We start from the raw sequence: 20,371 nt of genomic DNA, 5'->3' as shown, positions 1-20,371 counted from the left end.
TGAATTCTCACCTCAAAAGTGCCTATTTGGAGAAATCTTTTAAAAACATCAAGCAGCAAAGAGTGCTAAAAGAGTGTTCTACCGTTCCCTGCACAGGGCACGCTAAAATCCTGCTGAACCACTGATTACTGGAAACTGCTCCAGGAAAGAAAAAAAAAAAAAAAAAGGCCCTTGTAAAAGATAAAGAAAACTGAGATTTCATATTAATATCAACAGACTTTGATCTAGCAATATATCTACCAAATATTATTCCAGTATCACATTCTAAATCTTTGTCTCTAAAATGATGTGGATTGTCAGAACATCATACATAAATTTATAAGAGATCATCTTTAATTTCATGCAAATGACACTCCTAAATGGCCCTACTAAAATAGTCATTGTCTTCTACTATCATAAATTTCAAACTTCTTTCAGTTTTTCATGAACTCTGAAGATGTATGACATTCTGTTCTCATAACACATTGCTATGGCCTTGGCCTTGCACTGTATTGCTATGCTGAAACACTAAGTTCCAACAAAAAAGCTGATATCAAGCAAAACTTTTACTGATTCTGATAAAAAGTTCAATATAAAATCAGGAAATTAAATGTTTGAACATGATCTAAATGGCCCTCTTAATCTCCAGGTAAAAATGTGTTCCATTTTCAGTTCAAATTCACAATTATTTTGGAGCCCTAACACTGTACTTTGATTAATTTGTTAACTTGAGGGTTTCGTTCAGCTATCCCATTTTTGTTACACTAATGACACTATTTACTTCTCCTTCCTGATTGAATGGCTAAATGTTTTCCTTCAAAGTATTTTCTCAGGAGAAAAAATAGGTTCTAGAAACTTTTTGAAGAAATGCATGTCTTCAGAACAGAAAAATTGGAAGCCAAAGGATTTCCCAATTACACTCTTGTAACCATGCTGCTATCCTACATATTTACTCACTCTACAGCAATAATAAAGGTGATTGATCTAGTTCATCATGCGGCCAGGCTGTAGTGTGAATTTACTGGGACCCACATACGGCCATAATTTGGAAGACCCCGAACTAATAGATGAGTCTTAATGAGTCCATTTCCACACTATGTGCCTCTCAGGATTAAAAAAAAAAAACCTGTCAGGTCACCAAGGGCAAGGTTCTTGAACTGCATCCAGAGCTGTGACATGCTGTAACAGTTGGGTCACAGATATAAATAGTTCAAACCAATTAACAGTATAGAGGTTCATTTACTACAGCTATGGGGAGCAGTTCTATATCCAAGCCGCCTGCAGAGCTTCTGTGGGCTTTAGGGCCATGAATCAAACATGACAAGGACCTCACAGGTCTTATTCTGCATTGTTACAGAAATTTTACTGTGGCTTTTCAGGTGTAAGAGAGACAGAAATGAAGGTACTGTTGCTGATACAATCATTCAGTTCATTCAAGCCCACTGAAAAAATCAGTCTCAAGTCTTTCCATAAGAATGTTACAGAAGTTAGCCTTAGAAGTCACCAGTATATATTTAGTACCTGTAATATAGAATAGAATTACTACATGTATGGTTCAGGGTCCATATGAATACATGCTGTGAATTCCCCTTTGTCGTGACAATAATAAAAAAAAGGAAATTCAGAGATACCCTGTGAAGAAATGCAGAATCAGCAGAGTATCTGTAACTGTTCTTAAAAAGTAATGATTAATTTTCAAAAGGAGGAAACAAATCAGTGGCAGACATGAATGGTACTAGGATACCTTTCACATCCAACAGAATAGAAACAGAACAAATCAAATTCACTACTGAGAACATGAAAATGATAGACCATGAAAATGATAGACCATGACTAAGCAATCACAGGAAACAAGAACAAGGGTAAAAGCATGCTACTCCTTCCTACTTATCCATGAAGAGATTATAAAATTAATATTTCTTAGCAACCAACTGGTGCCTTTATTTCAGAATAAGGGTGTTATGGTCCTTCTGCATTTAGGACACCACTGTTCAAAATACACTTGTGAGTGTAAATATAAAAATCAGTTCTTAAAACCTTTCTTTTATGGTGATGATAGATGTATCACATGAAGTAGCTGTGTCCTAGCAACAACATAACTCTTGCTAAACTCGGGCAATTGGAAAATCAGTCAAATTCAGACACAATTAAGATTAAATGTCATAACTGACAAGGTATGAAAAATACTAGGCCTTTCCAATTTAACTTTTTTTTATTCTCATCTCCATATCTTTTGCAATGATTCATGCAATGACATTAGTAATACACAGAAATAAATTAGAATTGACTTGCACTAAAATATCTGAATAGTACATTAGCTATTCTCTAAGTGTGTCTGAGTGGAGTTCCCATCTCCTCTGAACCAAACACATGTAGCTGATATGAAGCACAAATATACCCAAGCTCCAAATTGGGCTATTTCAGTACTTAAGTTGCATGCTAAAATTCATTCTAAGCCTGAAGGCTCCTAATTTTTCCTTGACTGGACCTCAACTCAACACCATTTCTAGGTCTTTGTTAATTTGCCAGTGGATGCAAAGTCTTCTGTCTTTGGTCCATTTAAGAAAATATTCTGTTCCTGAATCCTGCGTTTCCATCCCTCTTAAATATAAGATTTTCTATTTTCCTATAGAAAACAGAGTTTCCTCCTCATCTATGTAAGATTCAACAATCAAAAGCAGTCAGAAAATTCTGGTATCAAAAAAATTGTTTCTTCAGGATTCCAGAGAAAATTAAAAATTATGCATTATTATAGAATAAGCATATTTTCAAGTCTCTTAAGTTACTGGGTTTCATTTTACTTCTCTGCTATGGCATATTTTCCAGTAGTTTTCTCTTTAACATAAGATTTGTAAAGCAATGAATCTATCCTGTGGCCAATTTGTTTTCTCCCACTGCTACCTGTTGCCTTCCTCTCTACCTCTTCTCTTCTTTGAAAATATGTTTTCATTTAGGCAGTGGAAAATAACGATATGGAAAACACACAGAAATTGCTCATGGTTGACACTATTACAGCTTTACAAATTAAGATGACCTTAAATGAGTAATGTGTCCCCTTGACCTAACCTATTCTTCCTGTACAATTTTTAGTCAGAAATTTTCATGTTTTCTTGGTTTCTTTACACTTCATTCCTGACCTAATTTCCTAAGGGGAAAGACAGTTTCCCAACATCCTCTTCCAATACCAGCTGTGCACTCTACCTTGTACCTGGTGTGCAACTTCCAGGGTTAAAGTAATTTGCATATTTTAGTCCTATCAATAGTTACACTGCCAATCACATAGTTGAAATTCTTCCTTTGCTTGGACTGAAGCATTATCTTAATTTTTCCTTATCTCTGGATTGCAATAATCCCTACCTAATAATTTCTGTTCTCAGAATCCCTCCAGGAGTGAAAACCAAAACAAGTTTCAGCAGTCCAGCTGAGTGCACACACGATCTCCTGACTTCTAGGTCTCACCACAGCGACTCCATTTTCATTAACGGCAGTTCCTGTGCAACAAAGGTTTTCCATAGATTTCCATGCATATAGCTTACCTGAGCCTCTTTTCCCTGCCATCACCTACACAAAACATACATCTGCCTCTAGCACTCCTTAGCCTGCTGTGATCAGCTAGTAGTAGCATCCACCATGTGAAGTACAATCTGGCATTTACACTGTGCTGCGTAAACCATGTTGCAATCACAGCCTCCTCTCATGTCTTCTTGGGAACCACCTCACTGCGTGTCTGTGTGAAAGCTTGGTGACTTAATTCTGTGATCTTGTGACATCAGCAAACCCATCTGCATGCAGTGACTGAACCCTCCCAGGTTCCTTACCCCCACGATATCAGCACTGCCCCTTACATCTTCTAGAATGTTATTCACAACTTTTCTACTACCTTCAGCCCTCTTTCACATATTCTTTTTTTATTATTATTATTTTTCCTCTTTTATCATGTCAGTAGTACCAAGGGCTTTTTTCATACTGACCTCTGTACATTTTAGTGCTAAACCTTTACCAAAGGGATCTCCATTTCTCCCTTTTTCCCCTAAATCATCAATGATGGTAAAAGTCCTACTGCTTCTTCCACAGAAGACTTGCCAATATCAGTTTACTCTCTGTCTACACCCAGTTCCTCCCCCTCAGACTCTCTTTCCACTACTCCATCACATTTTTTCTCCACCTTTGCTCACTGAACTGTTAAACTAAGAACATGACAGTCTAATGAGTTTCTGATCTCTGTCTGATGTTCCTATTAGTTAACTTATGTCATATATATTTCTCCTACCAATCCAGAGCTCTAGAAAAGTTAACTGGATTCTGATCCAGCCCATGTCTAAAGTGAATTATTGATTTATATCCAAACAGAGATGCATTTTGTTCAGTTACTCCCTAGGTGCTTTACAGGCCCAAAAGTGAAAATACCCAAACACTTCCGTACTCAGAAGCTAAATTTTAGTTTGTTTCTTTCACCATCAGGACAATTTTCCCCTGTGCCACCACACTGTGAATCCAACACTTCACACATTAGCATTCCTGAGAAGTTTCTATCAGTCAAGAGCCAGCCCTGATGGCAGTGGTTTCATTTTGGTGTTGATATGAATTTATAATCACAGCTAAAGAGACTGCCTATATCCCACATTCCCATCTTATACATTTGCTTTAAAAATTGGTACTCCAAGTCATGTATACCTACGCACAAACCTTTTCTTCCATTCCTCCTCCAACGCTTCTAATAATACAGAAGTGCTACACCATGTTTTACAGTCCCACAGCAGTGTCAGAGTTCTGCTCAAGGCAACTGTCACAAGCTCTAGCAGTCTTTTAAGCGATCCCTTTAGTTAAAGTAAGGAGGAGGAAATTGCATCTGGCTGACGTTTAAGATTAATTCAATTTTTGAGGTAAGGAAGAGCTCAGGTTCTAGACTGCAATCACCAAAGCAACGATTTCTCAAAAAAATATACAGTAGTGCAAAATTTTGGAATCTTGTGCGATCTGCAGTTCTTGGGCATTTCAGTTATCACCTGCTGAATTTTCACAGACATACTTCCCCTCCCATGGTCTTCTGGAAACATGGCAAAATCCATAGAGCTGAGATCAGATCTCAGGATCTGAGTCTCTTGCAAAACATGTTGTGCTGCAGGTTGAATACTCCCCCCATAGCCTACCTGTGTAGAAAATCCATACCTTTCCTTTAATAAGAGGACTACGGGAAAGCCAACAAAAGACGGATTTTCTCCTTTCAATTCTACTGCTAAAAATGAGAATGGTTTGCCTCTGAATTGAAAATAGGTAAGGTCACATCCTACTCTGTTTTAACTCTCAGATGTTGACAGACCATTCAAAACTGACCTGGTAAGACTACTCAGACTCAAGGGGTACGATGGTTTCAGCTGACCGTGGAAAATAAGCATGAAAAGCTAACTTAATAAAACTGCTACACCCCTAACTGTCTTAACAATAAGTGAGTAAATTTTCGGAGAATCTACAAAATTCACCCCAGTGCAGAAAGCCTATGCAAAAATCCAGCAACAGCAAAAGCCCTAGAGAAGTGGTTTCAGTACACTACATGATATTCCCTGGTCCCTCTGCTCTTCAAGTGATTTTCACCCTGCTTGAACTTTGTAAAAAATGTGTCTAAAGAAGAACATTTGAGATGAGAAAAGCAACCATGTTATGATTAAATATGTATGGTAATGCCAGTGCTTCTTATGGAAGTATACAGGAGAAGCAGCTGGCTATTAAGCCAAGTAACACAAGACAAGGCATCCACCTCTCTGCAGACTTCTCATATCATAAGGACAGTTTCCAAGGAGAAAGCTAATATCATTGTAATACTTACTTTTTCCAGTAAAATATATATGCTTTTGCAGAACAGGATTCACTTCTGAAGCTGTACCAACAAGTAAATTATTCATCACAGAAGACATAAAAGACAGAACGCTTCACCGAGTAAAATATTTAGACCCCCCTGCCTCAGAGAGCGTGATCATACTCATACTAACTGGGCATTCTGGGAATAAAAATGAACCTAAATTAAGTGGTACAAACTATGCATATAACATACATAAAATTGATAAAAAAGAGAGCTCTCCTGTACCTACATTTCATCTTTCATGTTGAACTAGTTCAAACAGAATTAAGCAAAGATGCAATTAATCAGTGCTCTTACATTGTGCTACTTATCAATATGTGAGTGTAAAACTTCAATAAAATAGGATGCTTAAAGGGCTGCTAAATGTATCAATATTCAATTAAATAATGTTAATAAAGCCATTAAAAGAGAATTAACAAGGGTTTACATAGGAAGAATCTCTGTCTAACATTAGGTGGCTCTTTAAACATTTTCTAAAGAAGTACTGTAAAGAGCTATTAAAATATTTATGCAATGCTTGCATTAGTTCTATTTAATGGGCATAGCAGCAATAATATCAGCAGTTTAAAATGACTCGCTTCTCAGCACCACATGATTATCCACCAGTTATGAGAGACAAATAAATTCTCAGTTTTAGAATTTTAATGCTTTTCATTATAAAGAAAAGATCTTCAAACCCTTCATTAAAGCTCATAGCTTCTCCAAAATTGGATGCTTCCAACTATTTGTTGGGAAACTAATATTAGAGTATGCTGCAGCAGGAACCTAGGCTGGAGCTTGTCACCAGGGCTCTCACCTGCTGCTCAGCAGTTCAGGTGGCCCCAGAGGAAACGTGAGTTTTGCCCCAAATCTTTATTCATTGTGAACAAAGGGCAAACCCTTCATGGAGAGCTTAGAAAGCAAGGAAGATTATTTCAGTCAAAGAGATTGTGCTGGTGCAGCAGTTCTGGGGTTTGTGGCTCCTCCTCTACTACTGAGTAACAAAAAGCCTCTTAGGACTTGCTAAATTAGCCAATGTAATGAAGTCCAATTCTGTGTTATTTGCACAGGGACTGGAAAAGATTTCATGTTTCCATGTACATAAACAAAACCTGGCTCAGCACACCAGGGACTTAAGAGGTTTATAAAATATAAAAGACATTCACATTAATCTGTTAAACAATTCATTCTCTACCCTGCCCTTTCCTACTAAGTGAACTCATTACTTATTAAAAATATATATTTGCTGCTGGCTCTTTTGCTCCCAGTGACTCACTGCTGGACCCCAACACCTTGGGGCTCACTGGTGGGGGCAGTGATGCTGCCCCTGAGGCATGTTCAGCAGGGGGGCAAGGAGAAGGCACTGCCCTGGCAGTACAAACACTGGCAGAAAACTGAAGATGTAAATACATCTCTTCCTATTATTATAAGGATTTGAGTCCATAACAATATCAGTCTTGCTGTAGTAAGGAGAACAGAAAGTATTTGGGACTGCACCACTGACCTGAATTAAATTATTAGGAGGTGTGGAAATGGAACAAATTAATTCACCCCCTGGAATACAAAAAATAAAGAAGTCCCTCTGATGCTGCCTAGACAAGGGTGAGTGTTTTTTTTTTTTCCAGGAATTGTTACGCTAATTGAAAATGCTTGTTTCTTGCAGAACAGCTTGGGCAAACTTTGTCAAGATAAACCCATCTTTACATTCAGGCATCTGTGACTCCTCTCAAGGAACTACCACTTGCAATTTTGATGGTTGCTCCTCTAAATTTGTACAAAAATTTGTCTTTTTGCCTGAAAATAACAGTAATTATTATTTAAAAATATCAAACAGGTGCTACTAAATAAAAATATCTTAACAAGAACATATTTTGTTGTTTTGGTTTGTTTTGTTTTTTAAAAAAAAAGATCATTATATCAAATTACTACGCCTCTGAGTTCAAAGAAAGTCAAATTCTTGCCCTACTTGATCATTATCCTCACTATAGTTTGGAAAGACATTAATTTGCCACAAGTTACATCCACCAAATAAAGTGATGAAGATTTTTAAAGACGATGAAACTCCTCTATGGACAAAGATTGTACTGCTCTTGAACCCAAATGCAAGTAAAAGCGAAAATAATACCTACTTGCTTTTGATTGCTTTATTTTCAGAAGACACTTACTTCTTCAACAATACCAAAAAAATCTTCCTATCACATTTCCTCCTCTCCTTCCCAAATATTTTTGTTTCAGGAACACTTATGTTACAATCATTGCCGCTTTTTATGCTTCCTCAACACTATTGCCCAGGTAATAATGCAACATTATCTACTTTGTATTTTTGGGGGGTGGTGGTGGGGGTGGTGGTGTTGCTGTTTATTTAAGGATAAGAGATATAGTCTAGTTTTTATTTCTTGTGTAGCATTCAAAATCCTTGCTTCATTAATTAGATTTTTATTTGTCCAACTAAAACTGCATAAGTTATCCAATGGCCCTGTGGAACGAGTTAGACTATTGTAGCTTCCACCAATCCAATCCAATCTCCAACTAGATTAGTTTCAAATCTAATCAAATTATGATACACCTAACAGGCACTAGCCAGTCCGTAATGGGAGATTTGCCCACTTTCCAGGGAAATGCAGTGGGTCTGAACTCTCTTATTTTCATTTTGAATCCTCTGCCAATTTATCGTACAGTCATCTTTCACCCAGTGATTGTAAGAGTGTCTTTTTTAAAGCCCATATCCAGCCAGGGGACACATCTAATACAGGAAATGGTGTTGCACCGGACTTGACACGTACTGCAAAGAAACAAATGTGTATGTTGAATTTATGAGTCACCCCAATACATTTATTTAGCATTAAGTTGTGCTTTTACAACTGGTCTTCATCAAAGATATTTCATCTGTTTAGCCAAAGCGTCATCTTTTCTAATGACTCATAATGAAGACTCATTCCATTTAGCTTGATTTTACTGGCTCATCAGCCTCTTGTTCTCAAGGGGCTAAGCTGTTCTTTTCAGCATGTTCAACCCACATATAAGTGGCCATTAACTATACTTTCTCATTATGTAAGAATCAGCTAATCAAGACTGACCAAGAAATAACTGATGTTGTGATTAAAGAAAGAGAGACATCTGCTTGGAATTATCCAGACTGCTTTTCAAAACTGATAAGGCATTTACTGCCTTAGTATTAAATTATAACAAGAATAAATGATGTTGGGGGGCAGTGGGGAGAATGTGGAATTCGCTTTACCTATCACTTGGAAGTAGAAGAGACGGAGAGCACAAAGTGCAAGTAAGGACCTGTGTCGAGGAGAAAATGCAGAACCTGTCTGTAAACCACATCAACATAAGTGAGAGAGGGAAGCAGACAAAAATTCTAAGCTATATCTGAGGGACTGTATGTGATATAAAGAAAACTATTAGTTCAGTGGTTTTCAGAGATGTAGTAAAGGTTAAGTTGTAAAAATATCTCTACTTCCAACTCCTAATTCCCATTAAGAATATTTTTCTAATATCCAGAATAAAAATAACATTCATATCTATCAAATTATTTTCTCATGTAAATAGGCAACCGTTCCCCTGAAGTCAGAGTGTATATATACATTTCTGTTTGACTAGGAAGTTTGCTTTGACTTATTTTTAAATCTCATAAGCAACTTTTCTGACGTCAAAAGTTTACTTATTTTGATCGGAGAGCAGGAGATACATATGTCCTCTTATTCTTTCTCTTTACAAAAGAACTGTAATAAGATATGATCATTTCATACATAAGCACCAGTGGGACACAGATGCCAGAAAGCTAGTAAGATAAAATATTTGTGATAGAGATTGCACTGAAACTGAACCATAACTAGAGCTGTAACTGAACATAACTCTTTTTTTCCTTGGGGGAAAAAAGAGCATCAGATAGGAAGAGGACAGTGTGCTTTTACTGGACTAAACAACACTGAGAAAGTGCAAATATGTGGGTCAGATGAAGGAACAGGCAAGCTCTGCTCTCATCCCGAGAGGACTCGGGAAGCATAAATTGCCAAGAACAGTCCCATTTAGGGGGAGTATTATAGTGTACTCAAATTACCTTATTCATACAAAAAGAATACTTCTACACACAGCCAGGTACTCAATTTTTTTCATAGCTACTTCAAATGAACAAGTAGCAGGTAGTAAGATAAAAGCACAGAAATAAATTGGACCAATTTCTTGACGGAATCTGTCTGGATTACTGAGACTAGACATCAAAGAGGGGGAAAAAAAGTGCCCGATTGCCAAGCTTATGTTTCCATATATGTATTTCCTCCGCACTCAGACTCTTCGTATAGACTCTGCTTTTTGAATCATCCCTCTTGGCCGATATTGCAATACTTAGCGCTCATATGCTGCTTTTCATCTTCAAAATGTGAACCAATTAATCCTCAAGGCTCCGCTCAAAGGAAATGAAATAAATAAATAGCATGAGCCCCATTTCCCAGCCGGGCAGCTGGCGGTGGGGAGGCGAGCTGACTTGGCCCGGGGCTAGCAGGGCTGGACACGGCGCGAGCACCTCCCGGCCGCGCGCTCCCACCCCGCCGCGCTTTGCAAGCGGGTATTTATTTCTTCGGCAGTGCTTTCTGCCATCCTCTGCAGCCCTGAGAAACTGCTCTGTCACTTGGACAGGAACTGACATTTTCTGGAAAGAGTCTCAGATTTAGCATCCAGGAAAGTATCTGCTTCTCCTCTGAATCCAGCCCTATACAGAAGATTCTTGTCCTTAAGTACCTTGCATCTGGCTTTTTCTCTCTTTCTTTCTTAATTTCTTTTATTTTTTTTTTCTTCTTCTTTTTCTATCTTTTTATTTTCCTTTTTTTTTTTTTTTTTTTTTTCCGAAAGAGGAAAACCTTCCATAAGTAGATGCAGAGAAACAGCTGTTGCAGCAAGCAGCTCTGCAGACATGCCTGCTGCCTGAGTCACATACGCCTCTCTCAAAAAATGTAAAAGAAACCGTTACATCAGTGATGTTGAAACAGATCGTGCCCAAAGAAACATCCAGGGATCATACTCTTCTCCTGTCAATGGAGGGCATTAATTTCTTCTTCCCGCTGGCCCTCCTGTTTCCCTGTAATGTGAGAGACAGGAGGACCCAAATATTTTTGGAGAGGGGGTCTGTGCAGACTGGCCTCCTGCAACCCTGGCAGAACAGAAAAACTTGAAATTCTGAAGGCTGCCCTACTTTGTTTGTGGAAATTCATACACACCTGGAAATCCCTCTCAAAGGAATTTTGAAAAAGAGCAAAAAAGGAAAAGAGAAAAAAAGAAGAAAAAATAAAGAAGGAATAAAGAAAAAAAGGACAAAAGAGAGCCAGGTTAGATCAAAATTTACGTGGAAGATCCTACACTCAGTTCCTGACTGAGATTTTTAAAGGAAACTAAGCTATGAACTCTTCACAAGAACAGGATGACTAATTTCTCTCTAACCCCTTGAAAAAATTCCTACACTCAGTTCTTCATAAAAGTTTGTTCTTTTAAGGTCTGCAGGGCATGTAAAACCAAATCCCAGGACTTCAAAACACAAACCACTTGGGGCAGAGTTGGGGGGGGAAGAAAAAAAAGTCTTCTTGGACCTTCATGTTTTTAAACTCCATAACCACAGCATGGCAAAGCTGCCAAACCTTGGGATTTTGCCATGACTGTGACAATATTATCAGGGTTTTGTTTTGGGGTTTGTTTTGGGGTTGTTTTGGTTTTGTTTTGTTTTGTTCTGTTTTGTTTAAACTTATGATGGGGCAGTAAAGCTTGAGGATATGAATCTTAAGTATCACCACAAAAGAAAACATTAAAAAGAACTGAATGGACCATGATACAAGCAGGCAACAATAGAAGCAGCAATATGACATATACATAGTCCACTATATTAAAATATATGTGTTCCAGGGAAACAATAAGGTGTACCTGTTCCTCACAGATATATAGTTTGTGCTTTGGGGGATGCACATGCTGTGCCCAGCCCCATGTCTGGTGAGGATGCTGATCAGGTTCCCAGACAGGGGTTATGAGCAGAATTGAATTGTTCCTTTTGAATACTTCATTTCCACATGCAACACAGAATAATGGAGAGTTCATCTGAGGAGCTGTACTTCAGTGTACTCTGTATTTACTAACGCCCTAAAAATAAATACATGAAACACTGAACACTATAAGCAAATTAAACATCCCTGTAGACTTGTATGAAGGCCGCACTGTAATTCTCTCTGAAAAGTCCTCAGGAGAAGTTGAGATCCTAGGAACTGAGCATGTGCCAGTGGAATGCCACTAGATGCAAAAAGAAGACAAATTCTAGAGATGCTAGATGCACTGTCACATATCTGCTCTTATTCAAAGACACTGGACCCCTGGGACTGAGCATCGAAGTGAAAATGTCTAATAGAAAATTCATTAAAAGTGGATTCAGCCTCAATTTTGACTTGAAAACTCATTTATAGTCCTGCCTGTGTTTCTGAAGCCAAAAAGCAATATCCAGAAATGTTTCTGAAAAGTAGAAGAATCCTCTTGGTTTTGGGCTGGAACCTTTAAATGTGTTGTGAAAAGGAGATGAAACATGCTAGGTAACGATGGGGCACGCAGCGATGCAAAGCAGAATTCAGTGCTTCTCCTTCACTGCTACTGAAACGCTGCTCACTCGTGTTAGAAACAAATAAAAAAAGACCCAGCAAACAAAAGCAATCTGAAACCTGCCCAAGCAGCAGATAGCAGAAACACGTGAGGAACACCCAGGAGGTCTGCAAGCAAAGCCTGGGTCCAGCTGGATGCACCCGTACTTTGCCTGCCAACCTGCAAAACGACCCGGCGTTGGCTGCGAGGCCATGGCTCCTCGGGCACGTAACACTTCTGCGCCACGTGAGCTGCCATATGACTATCAGCGGGAGATTACAGGGTTTCCAGAAAGTTGTTTTTATCTCTTGCTTCTCTCCTAGTTATTTATTTTACTGTCCTCGATGATTACACTTTGCCTGCGTGTTCATTATCATCGCGATCGAGCCGACTCCAGCCCAGCCGCCGGAGGGAGGGAGCACACATTCCTATTGTCTTCTGATAGCCAGCTCTCCTCCCCAACCTCTCTGCTGAGTGATCTCGAAGTAAAATGCTGAAAACCTCACATTCTGCAGTGCAAAGGGAGATTAAAACACAGTTCTGAAAATATAATATTCTACTGCTGCAATATATGTAAAGAGAGAAATCTAAAGTGAGCACTTCTTCCTTAAATTTATTGCACCAGCAAGTATATTTCCCTCTCCATTGTTGTTATATATTTAATTGGAAGGTACAGCTCTGCTGTTGCTCTGACTGACAGACACTGAACAAGCAGAACCTTATGTTAACTTGGTTCAAAGCTGTCAACTGATTCAGCTCTGGAAACTATTCTCAGGAAAACATCCGCGCAGAGAAAACAGTACCTGTCCTACTCATCAGACTATAATTTTTTGCATGCTACATGAACAAGGTTTGTAGTTCTGCAGTACATACAGAAATATTAAACTTCCCCACATCTCAGTTTTGCCATCTGAGAAAGGGGATCGTTCCCCCAGTCCCTCAGATGTGCCAAGGCTGCGGGGCAAGGACAGAGCAGCACTGGCTCTCCTGACCCCACGCACACCCTCGGACACGAGCTTTGGGCTGTGACTGGGGGGACAGCCCTCTCCCCTCTCCAGGGGACTTGGCACAGCCCCACTGCCCCCCTGTTTTATGGGGCGTGGGAGAAGTTTGGTCATGTTAGAGATTCTGACATTCGGCCACAAGAAGTTCTCCAGGAGAAAAATTCCAGTCTTTTTATCCTCCCCACTTTCAACATATTATATCAGCATCTAAGTATCTTCTCTCATTGTTCCTTTCTGTTGGTGTATTTGTGTAAGGAGAGGAAAAACAAATCAAGAAAGCAGCAGTTTCTCTCCTGATAGAGCCAAACCCTTTCACTCCAACACACAGCTGCTCCAAAACGACACAGCCAAAGGCAGCCCCAACCACGCAACCTTCACTTCCATTGCTAATACCAACCTGTGCTAACACCCACGCAATTATAGAACAAATCTTGGTATCTCAATGCCCACACTAAATATGCCATCCTTATACCACAAAGCCATAGCAAATACCTGTAACCCTTAGAGCCACATATTGGTATCATCATCACTGTAGCTTCAATAGCTGAATCTTCACATTTCAGTGTGGTGTAGACCACTTGACTGTTGCCATTACAGAAGGAAAAAACTATTACTTCCATTAAAGCGAAACTTTTACTTCGATAAAAGTGAAACCCCAACTGTCAGCTCACGCTGAAACACTACAGTACAGCTGCCAGCTCCAGCATTTGCAGATAAAACAGTCAGGGGTCACAGTTTTTTGGCGAAGAATTTTTTGGCACAGAATTATAATAGCAAGTATATTCTGAGAGGTCCTGTGTCTCTGTTTGGTATTTGTTTGTTTAGATTTGATTCCTCTATCTGTATTTCAGGCCACTGATTGTATATAAGCACATCAATTCATGAACAAGTTTTGTCAGCTATTTTTTTTTGGCACTGGAAATGGGTTGTTTCCCTGCTAAATTAATCCAGCTAGAATATCACTTGAACATCAATCAGTGCTCCTATTCAGAAAGGTCGGGCAGAAAAGTAGAGAGAACTAATTCTTTTCTTTTAACCAAAAAATAATACAAAGGATTTCTGAACGTTAAGGCCTAATTGGAACAGGTCACATTAGCACTATGCACGAAGATGCCCACTGTCTGCTTTTCAGACTGAGGGAGTACTGCTGACACCTCCTCTGTTCTGGAACTGAGCTTCTAAAGTGACCTCCAACACTGGGCCATTACATCCCAATACATTCCTGATACTGTGTCTCCATGTAGAAGTGGTAAACATGTGAGGGGAACAATCAGAGATGCTCTAAACTCCTGGAGATCGCTGGGATCCTAGGGGATTTAAAGGATAAGACGGAGTCTTATACCATGGCCTGGGGTGGATTTTGCCTCCTGATAAAAAAGAAGTATTTTTACTGAGGGAATAAAAGGCAGCGATCTAACCTCATATATTCCCTTTTTTATATTACTTTGTTAAAGGTTGTGTTGTAAACCTGATGAAAAAGAACATACAGTTACAGGGAAATGAAAAGCGAACTCCGCTTCTCTAAAACACTTGAGATTTTTCTTTCCATTTCCACATTCCCCTGGACACTGCCAACAACCCATCAGCCACAATCGCACCCTCGCTGCCCCCTCTGCAATGCTGGGCAATGAAGTCCCACCAGAATGAAACTGCCCAGGACGCCCCTGAGATGCTGCCGATATCCTCAGAACAAAACCATCCTACCTCCATACTTGCCCTCACATCCTCTTGACTTATCTCAGCTTTTTATCTTTATCTGCCATAGACTCAGGTATATACAGGAGTCAGCACTGAAAAATCTCTCTAACATCTGTTCAAAGTTATATTTCTTTGACATTCATAATTATGACCTTTGTCAGCAAATCATTTAAGCATGAAATTAATTTTGAAAATAAGTAATTCTACCGACTTTACCTGGATTACTCATATGTTTAAAGTTAAAAGAACACTTAAGTACTTTGCTGTATACAGACCTATTTCTGACAGAGTGTAAAATGTTTCCAGTTGCAGAAAAACAGCCAGTAGTCACATACCGTTCCACTCTCCAGCTCAGATTTAATCTTACAGGGGTTTTGTTTCATTTACACAATAGTAAGCCTACTTTCCTCTAAGACCCACATGTTGCAATCAACCTTAAAGGAATTTGTATGTGCATACATTACTGTTCCTTGCACAACAGAAGTGCATCAGTATTATTGATGTAATGCACACCAGAACAGTCAGCTGCTCTGAAGAGTGGTTTATTTTGCAGCTGATCGATGTTTTGCTGATTCTAGAAATCTCTCCATATGACAAGTGTTTCCAAAACATCTAAGGTACTACAGAGCTTAAGGTTCTCAAGAGTGCAGTCATATTCTGCAACTAAATCATAGTAAGAAATGTACTTGCAACATAAGCTTGCTAGAAGGTTTTCTATGACTGACATTGAATTCATGGCAAATAATTTTGGTTTTGCAATTACAAGTGTGCAATGCCTGAAAATTAATCAGTAAAGTATTTAATTATTAAGTACAGAAATAATCTTAACAGCTGGAAACCATAGAGAAGATTTGAAACCCTAGGCCGTGAAGTTAGGTACCAGCAACTCTTCCAGAACTAACATAACATCTTGCCCAGTACATATGAACACATCTTGCTGAGTCTGAATATCAGAAAACATCAAACTGATGTTAAATATTTCCATAGATAACAGATGGTTTAACACATCAGTCCCCACTTGGGGTTGCCTAATGCATCTGAATCATGTTTTGAAATACAACTCAAGGTTTGGAAAATCTCTAAGGTTTTCAATAAATGGAGTTTAATGTCAAGACTACTCAAAGCAGCTGTTTCTACTAACCATGGAAAATCACATCCAGTTTTTTTTTTTTTTTTGCATGACCAAATGCAGAAATTATGTAATTTAGGGGTCCCATGCACCTCCACCCCCACCATTCTCCAAGGAATAAGATGCTTTACATGAAACTACAGTAAAATAACAGCACACATATCAGAGCTTCGTATGTGTTGTTACTTATTATTCAAGAAAAGATGTTTGTGTTTAGCACTCTACTTCTACCTAAAGCATGACGATTTGGTGGCTGGTCCAATGCTAACCATTAATGCTTTCAAGGTGTTGGAGCTGCATGTTTCATGCCAACGTCAGGAAGATGGAGCAGGCTGGAAGAGACAGGGTCTGTATGCACAACTGCTGGTCCTCTCTGCAGCCTTGGAGACTCATGGGCAGGAGCTGCAGTGTGGAAATACTGCTCCCTTCTCCAGATATGTGATGACCTCCTCACACCTCTGGAATCCATAATCTACTTTAGGTCCAATCTGTCCCACTGCCACCAGCTGTTATTCCCCATCCTCTGCTCTGCAGAAATACATTTTCTCATTTATCTCCTGGAGATTATTTTTCACTCCATGAATCTGCAGGACGCCCTGAAAGCAGCAGCATGTCCATGCTGCTTGCTCCATGTCCCAAACACCTCACCTCCCCTGCTGCCACTTGCCTCTCCATGCCAGTGACAACACGCCCGTTACTGCCATTACAGGAGGAAGAAATGCAACCACCAATTTCCACAGACAAGCACAGAGGCCCTGTGTTTGCCCTGGGGAGCACAGACCAGCCGTGCAGACTGATGCCCTGTGTTATTTACAGAAACAGGTAACAAACCTACACACACACCCCTACCAAAGCAACTTCTGCACGGACTTACATCACTCAGACTGCTATTTCTTCTGAAAATCAAAGTCAGTAATGCTGAGAAAAGGGAGAAATGATTTTGCAAAACCATGATCGACTCTTTCTGTGGTTTGGGACCTTTGAGCTGCCTCATATACTATAAATGCCAAACACAGGTAAGGCTAATTATAATTTTTCAATCCTATCTAGAACCTCCTGCTAAGAGGAGGAACTGCATGTTGTTAACACCATATACAACTCTTTTAGAATGCAAATCTTCTGGTGGACACCCCACTATAGGGATAGGTAAACTAAATTATAATCATTGATAAATACTATATTTCCTAAGGAGATCTCAACATCTCCAAATCTGGTTAGTCAGACAGATGTTCATAGAGTTAATTTACCGTACTTTCATGTCCTGCTTGTAAAAGAGGTGGAGACCGCATCTTACAGTTTTCTAAATCTGACTTTCTTACAGGTACAAAAGAGTTTGGTATGTTCAGCAAGGCCTGTATTAGCAGTTTTATGTTCTTTTAATCGCTGACATGGAATGTAAATAGTTTCCTCAATTGCTGCATACTTCCCATTCCTGAAGGAAGGCACACCCTTTGACAAAGATTAAGAGAATATAAAGTTAAATCCCTGTTTACTAAGGGAATTAAATTCTCCTCTAGTTACTGAAAAAAAGCAACCTATGCATGAGGGATCTACTTACTCTTCAAGGATAGGAAATGAACAACTAAGGAACATTAGAAATAACGTAAAGCAAGCTCAAGATTCGGGCATGATGTTGAATAATAAAGTGAAGTGGATTTTATTACAGCTGGGTAATGTTAGGGTTCATCCAAATGACTGGAAATAAAAAGAGTTATGTGTTGTTTTACTACAGAGGACTAAAGAGGTGCCCCGTTGTTTTCCATTGAAGTTGTCCATCACCAGCCCGAGGCAGCATGTACCCGGCCTCCCTCGGACATTTGCTTCTGCATGCACATTCCTTCCTCTTAACACATAAAGCTGCACCATTTATGTCTATGTTCTCTCTATTACAGTAAAAAAATACCTCTGCTGCTTTTACTCCACAGCAGGGAAACATACAGAGCACACACGTCCTTGCTAACTTTTATAAAAGTTTTCCCTAGGTTGAGAGTGATCTTTGGTTTTCCTTTGACAAGCAGCACGTAGTTGTCCTGATCTGGATTCCCACAATATATTTTTGAGATGCTCTTAGAGGAGAAACGGTTGAACACTTGAGAGGGTAGATTAACATTTTGATGACTTTGGTTCCATTTCTCCTGTACTTCCAGAAAAGTGACTTCATTTCTGTATGGATCTGTACTGCTTTCTAAAAACTCTGCTGGGTTTCTGCCCATGGAACTGTCTCTTCAGCAGCCCCTGGTATCCCTCTCTGAAAGCTTATGGACATGAGTGGGAGTTGTCAAGAGCACATGGAAGAAGATATAATATATACAGCTCACAAACGAGGGCACAAGCTTAGCTTTGGTCACAGGCCTCATGAACAGCACAAACATCTCATCATCAGCCCCTTGCCAGCAAACCCAGAGAGCCCCCGTTTAAAAGTCCAGCAAGGGTTAAGCCCAAATGCTTGGCTCATCTTCCCTGAGCCAGCAGGCACTGCAGGGAGGGAACCATGGCTGCAGGCAATGTTAGGAGGGATGAGTCCTCCAAAAAAAGTTCCAAAGACTGTAGGATTTTCCACGTTACTGTAAATAAAAGGGCTTACCACAGGAAAGGAGGACAAACCCAAATCAAATAAAAATAATGATCAACAGGAAAACACTGAGAGCCAAGATGTCCATTTTCAGTCCCACATAAATGCAGATGACCTTAGAGATTCTTGCTTTATAAGCAGTGTGCAAATACACACACTCCAAACTGGAACAAAACTCTCTTGCTAGGGGCCTGTTCCATAAGGGACCAGTAGCAAACTTGGCCTCAGGTTGCTTTTAAACCATCAATTTTAAAATTATAACCCTTCTTTGAGAGCCTCCAGTACAAAGCGAACATGCAACAATGGTACTTACTCATTCCTCTCCAGATTGATGACCAGATGTTTATTTTCAGCTTGTATTACAAACTGCAGCAGTGCTGGGTGATTCTGAAAAAGAAAAAACAGAGTTGGCTGAGTCCAAACCCTGAGCCCACCACCCTGCACCCGGCTCTGCCAAGGAACTGGGCACGTGTCTGCCGTTGCAGGATCAGGCCCTGCTTGGGAGCAGCAAGCAGCTCCAAAACAAGGTGTTTGTGGTGTTACAGCTCTTCGACCTCCGCTCAGTGTGAACAAACACCGAGAGGCATCACGGCTGAGGGATTTCACACCCGGGTCCTCGAGACACCACGGTGTACCCTTAAGGAATTGCATCACTTGCAGCTTTGCACATCAGAGTGCATCCTGCCCGGGAAGATAAGCCCAGTGATGCAATACACATCAGGTCCAGGAGACCTGATTTTAATTTTATCTTTTTCCTCTCCATATAATAGCATAACCGCATTAAACACTAATATAATCTCTTATTAATGCTCAACCTTGTACTATTTTTAAAGTGAGGTACAGGTAATCAGGTTTGGGCTTGTACGACCATTTTCATTAAGATATCCATGTTCAAACCTAGTTCTTTCTGCATTAAGAGCAGACGAGCAGACCTGTAGTGCTGTGATCACAGTCAGCATGGTGGCTATAAGAGAAATTATTTTTCCCTTAAGGCAGAGTATGCTAAATATTTGCATGCAGAACTGCACGTGTGATTTAAGACCATCATGGAAACTATATTACAGTCATGCTGAAATATTTTTTCCCTATATACAGCTAAATATTTTAATATGTATTTTCAACTTTTCATAAGGGATAATTAAGATTTAGCTTGCAAAAAAAAAAAAATGGTGTTGTAACAATTAGAAATCTGGTCAACGGTATTATCACATATCTGTGAAAACAATAGATAAAATATTTGTACATATACAAGTAAGAGAATTTTCTAAACATTACATCAATGGCAGAACACATGGAAATCCTAGTTGTGCTCCAGCAGGGAGCAGGGATCAGGTCACCTGGATTGCATTTTCAGCACCATTGTGACTGTGTGCAATCTTCATATTGCCATTCCCCTGATTATAAAACAAGTTCTTTTTCATCTCAAGCATTCAAAGGTAAATCCGCTATTCTTTTGGAAGACGTGAAAGAGCATCAGAAAGGTCTGGTGAGTCATTTGCCCTTGGAGGCAGGAGGGAGTAGAGGCTAAAACACTTGTTTGC

At 39.5% G+C, this 20,371-nt stretch overlaps 1 protein-coding gene across 1 annotated transcript in view; it reads right to left on the bottom strand.

Annotated features, from left to right (window-relative positions):
- Positions 1–20,371, bottom strand: part of ADAM12 (ADAM metallopeptidase domain 12) — a 187,449-nt gene that overhangs the window by 120,540 nt on the left and 46,538 nt on the right. The window contains exon 3 of the mRNA XM_042791292.1: positions 19,144–19,217. Within this exon, the coding sequence (XP_042647226.1) occupies positions 19,144–19,217 (74 nt within the window). The remainder of the gene's footprint in view (positions 1–19,143; positions 19,218–20,371) is intronic.

This window comes from Tyto alba, unplaced genomic scaffold (assembly GCF_018691265.1).
Source record: "Tyto alba isolate M040663 unplaced genomic scaffold, T.alba_DEE_v4.0 Super-Scaffold_1, whole genome shotgun sequence".
Lineage (NCBI taxonomy): Eukaryota > Metazoa > Chordata > Aves > Strigiformes > Tytonidae > Tyto > Tyto alba.
The sequence above is the reverse complement of the archived record's forward strand: the minus strand, read 5'-3'. Positions and strand labels throughout refer to the sequence as shown.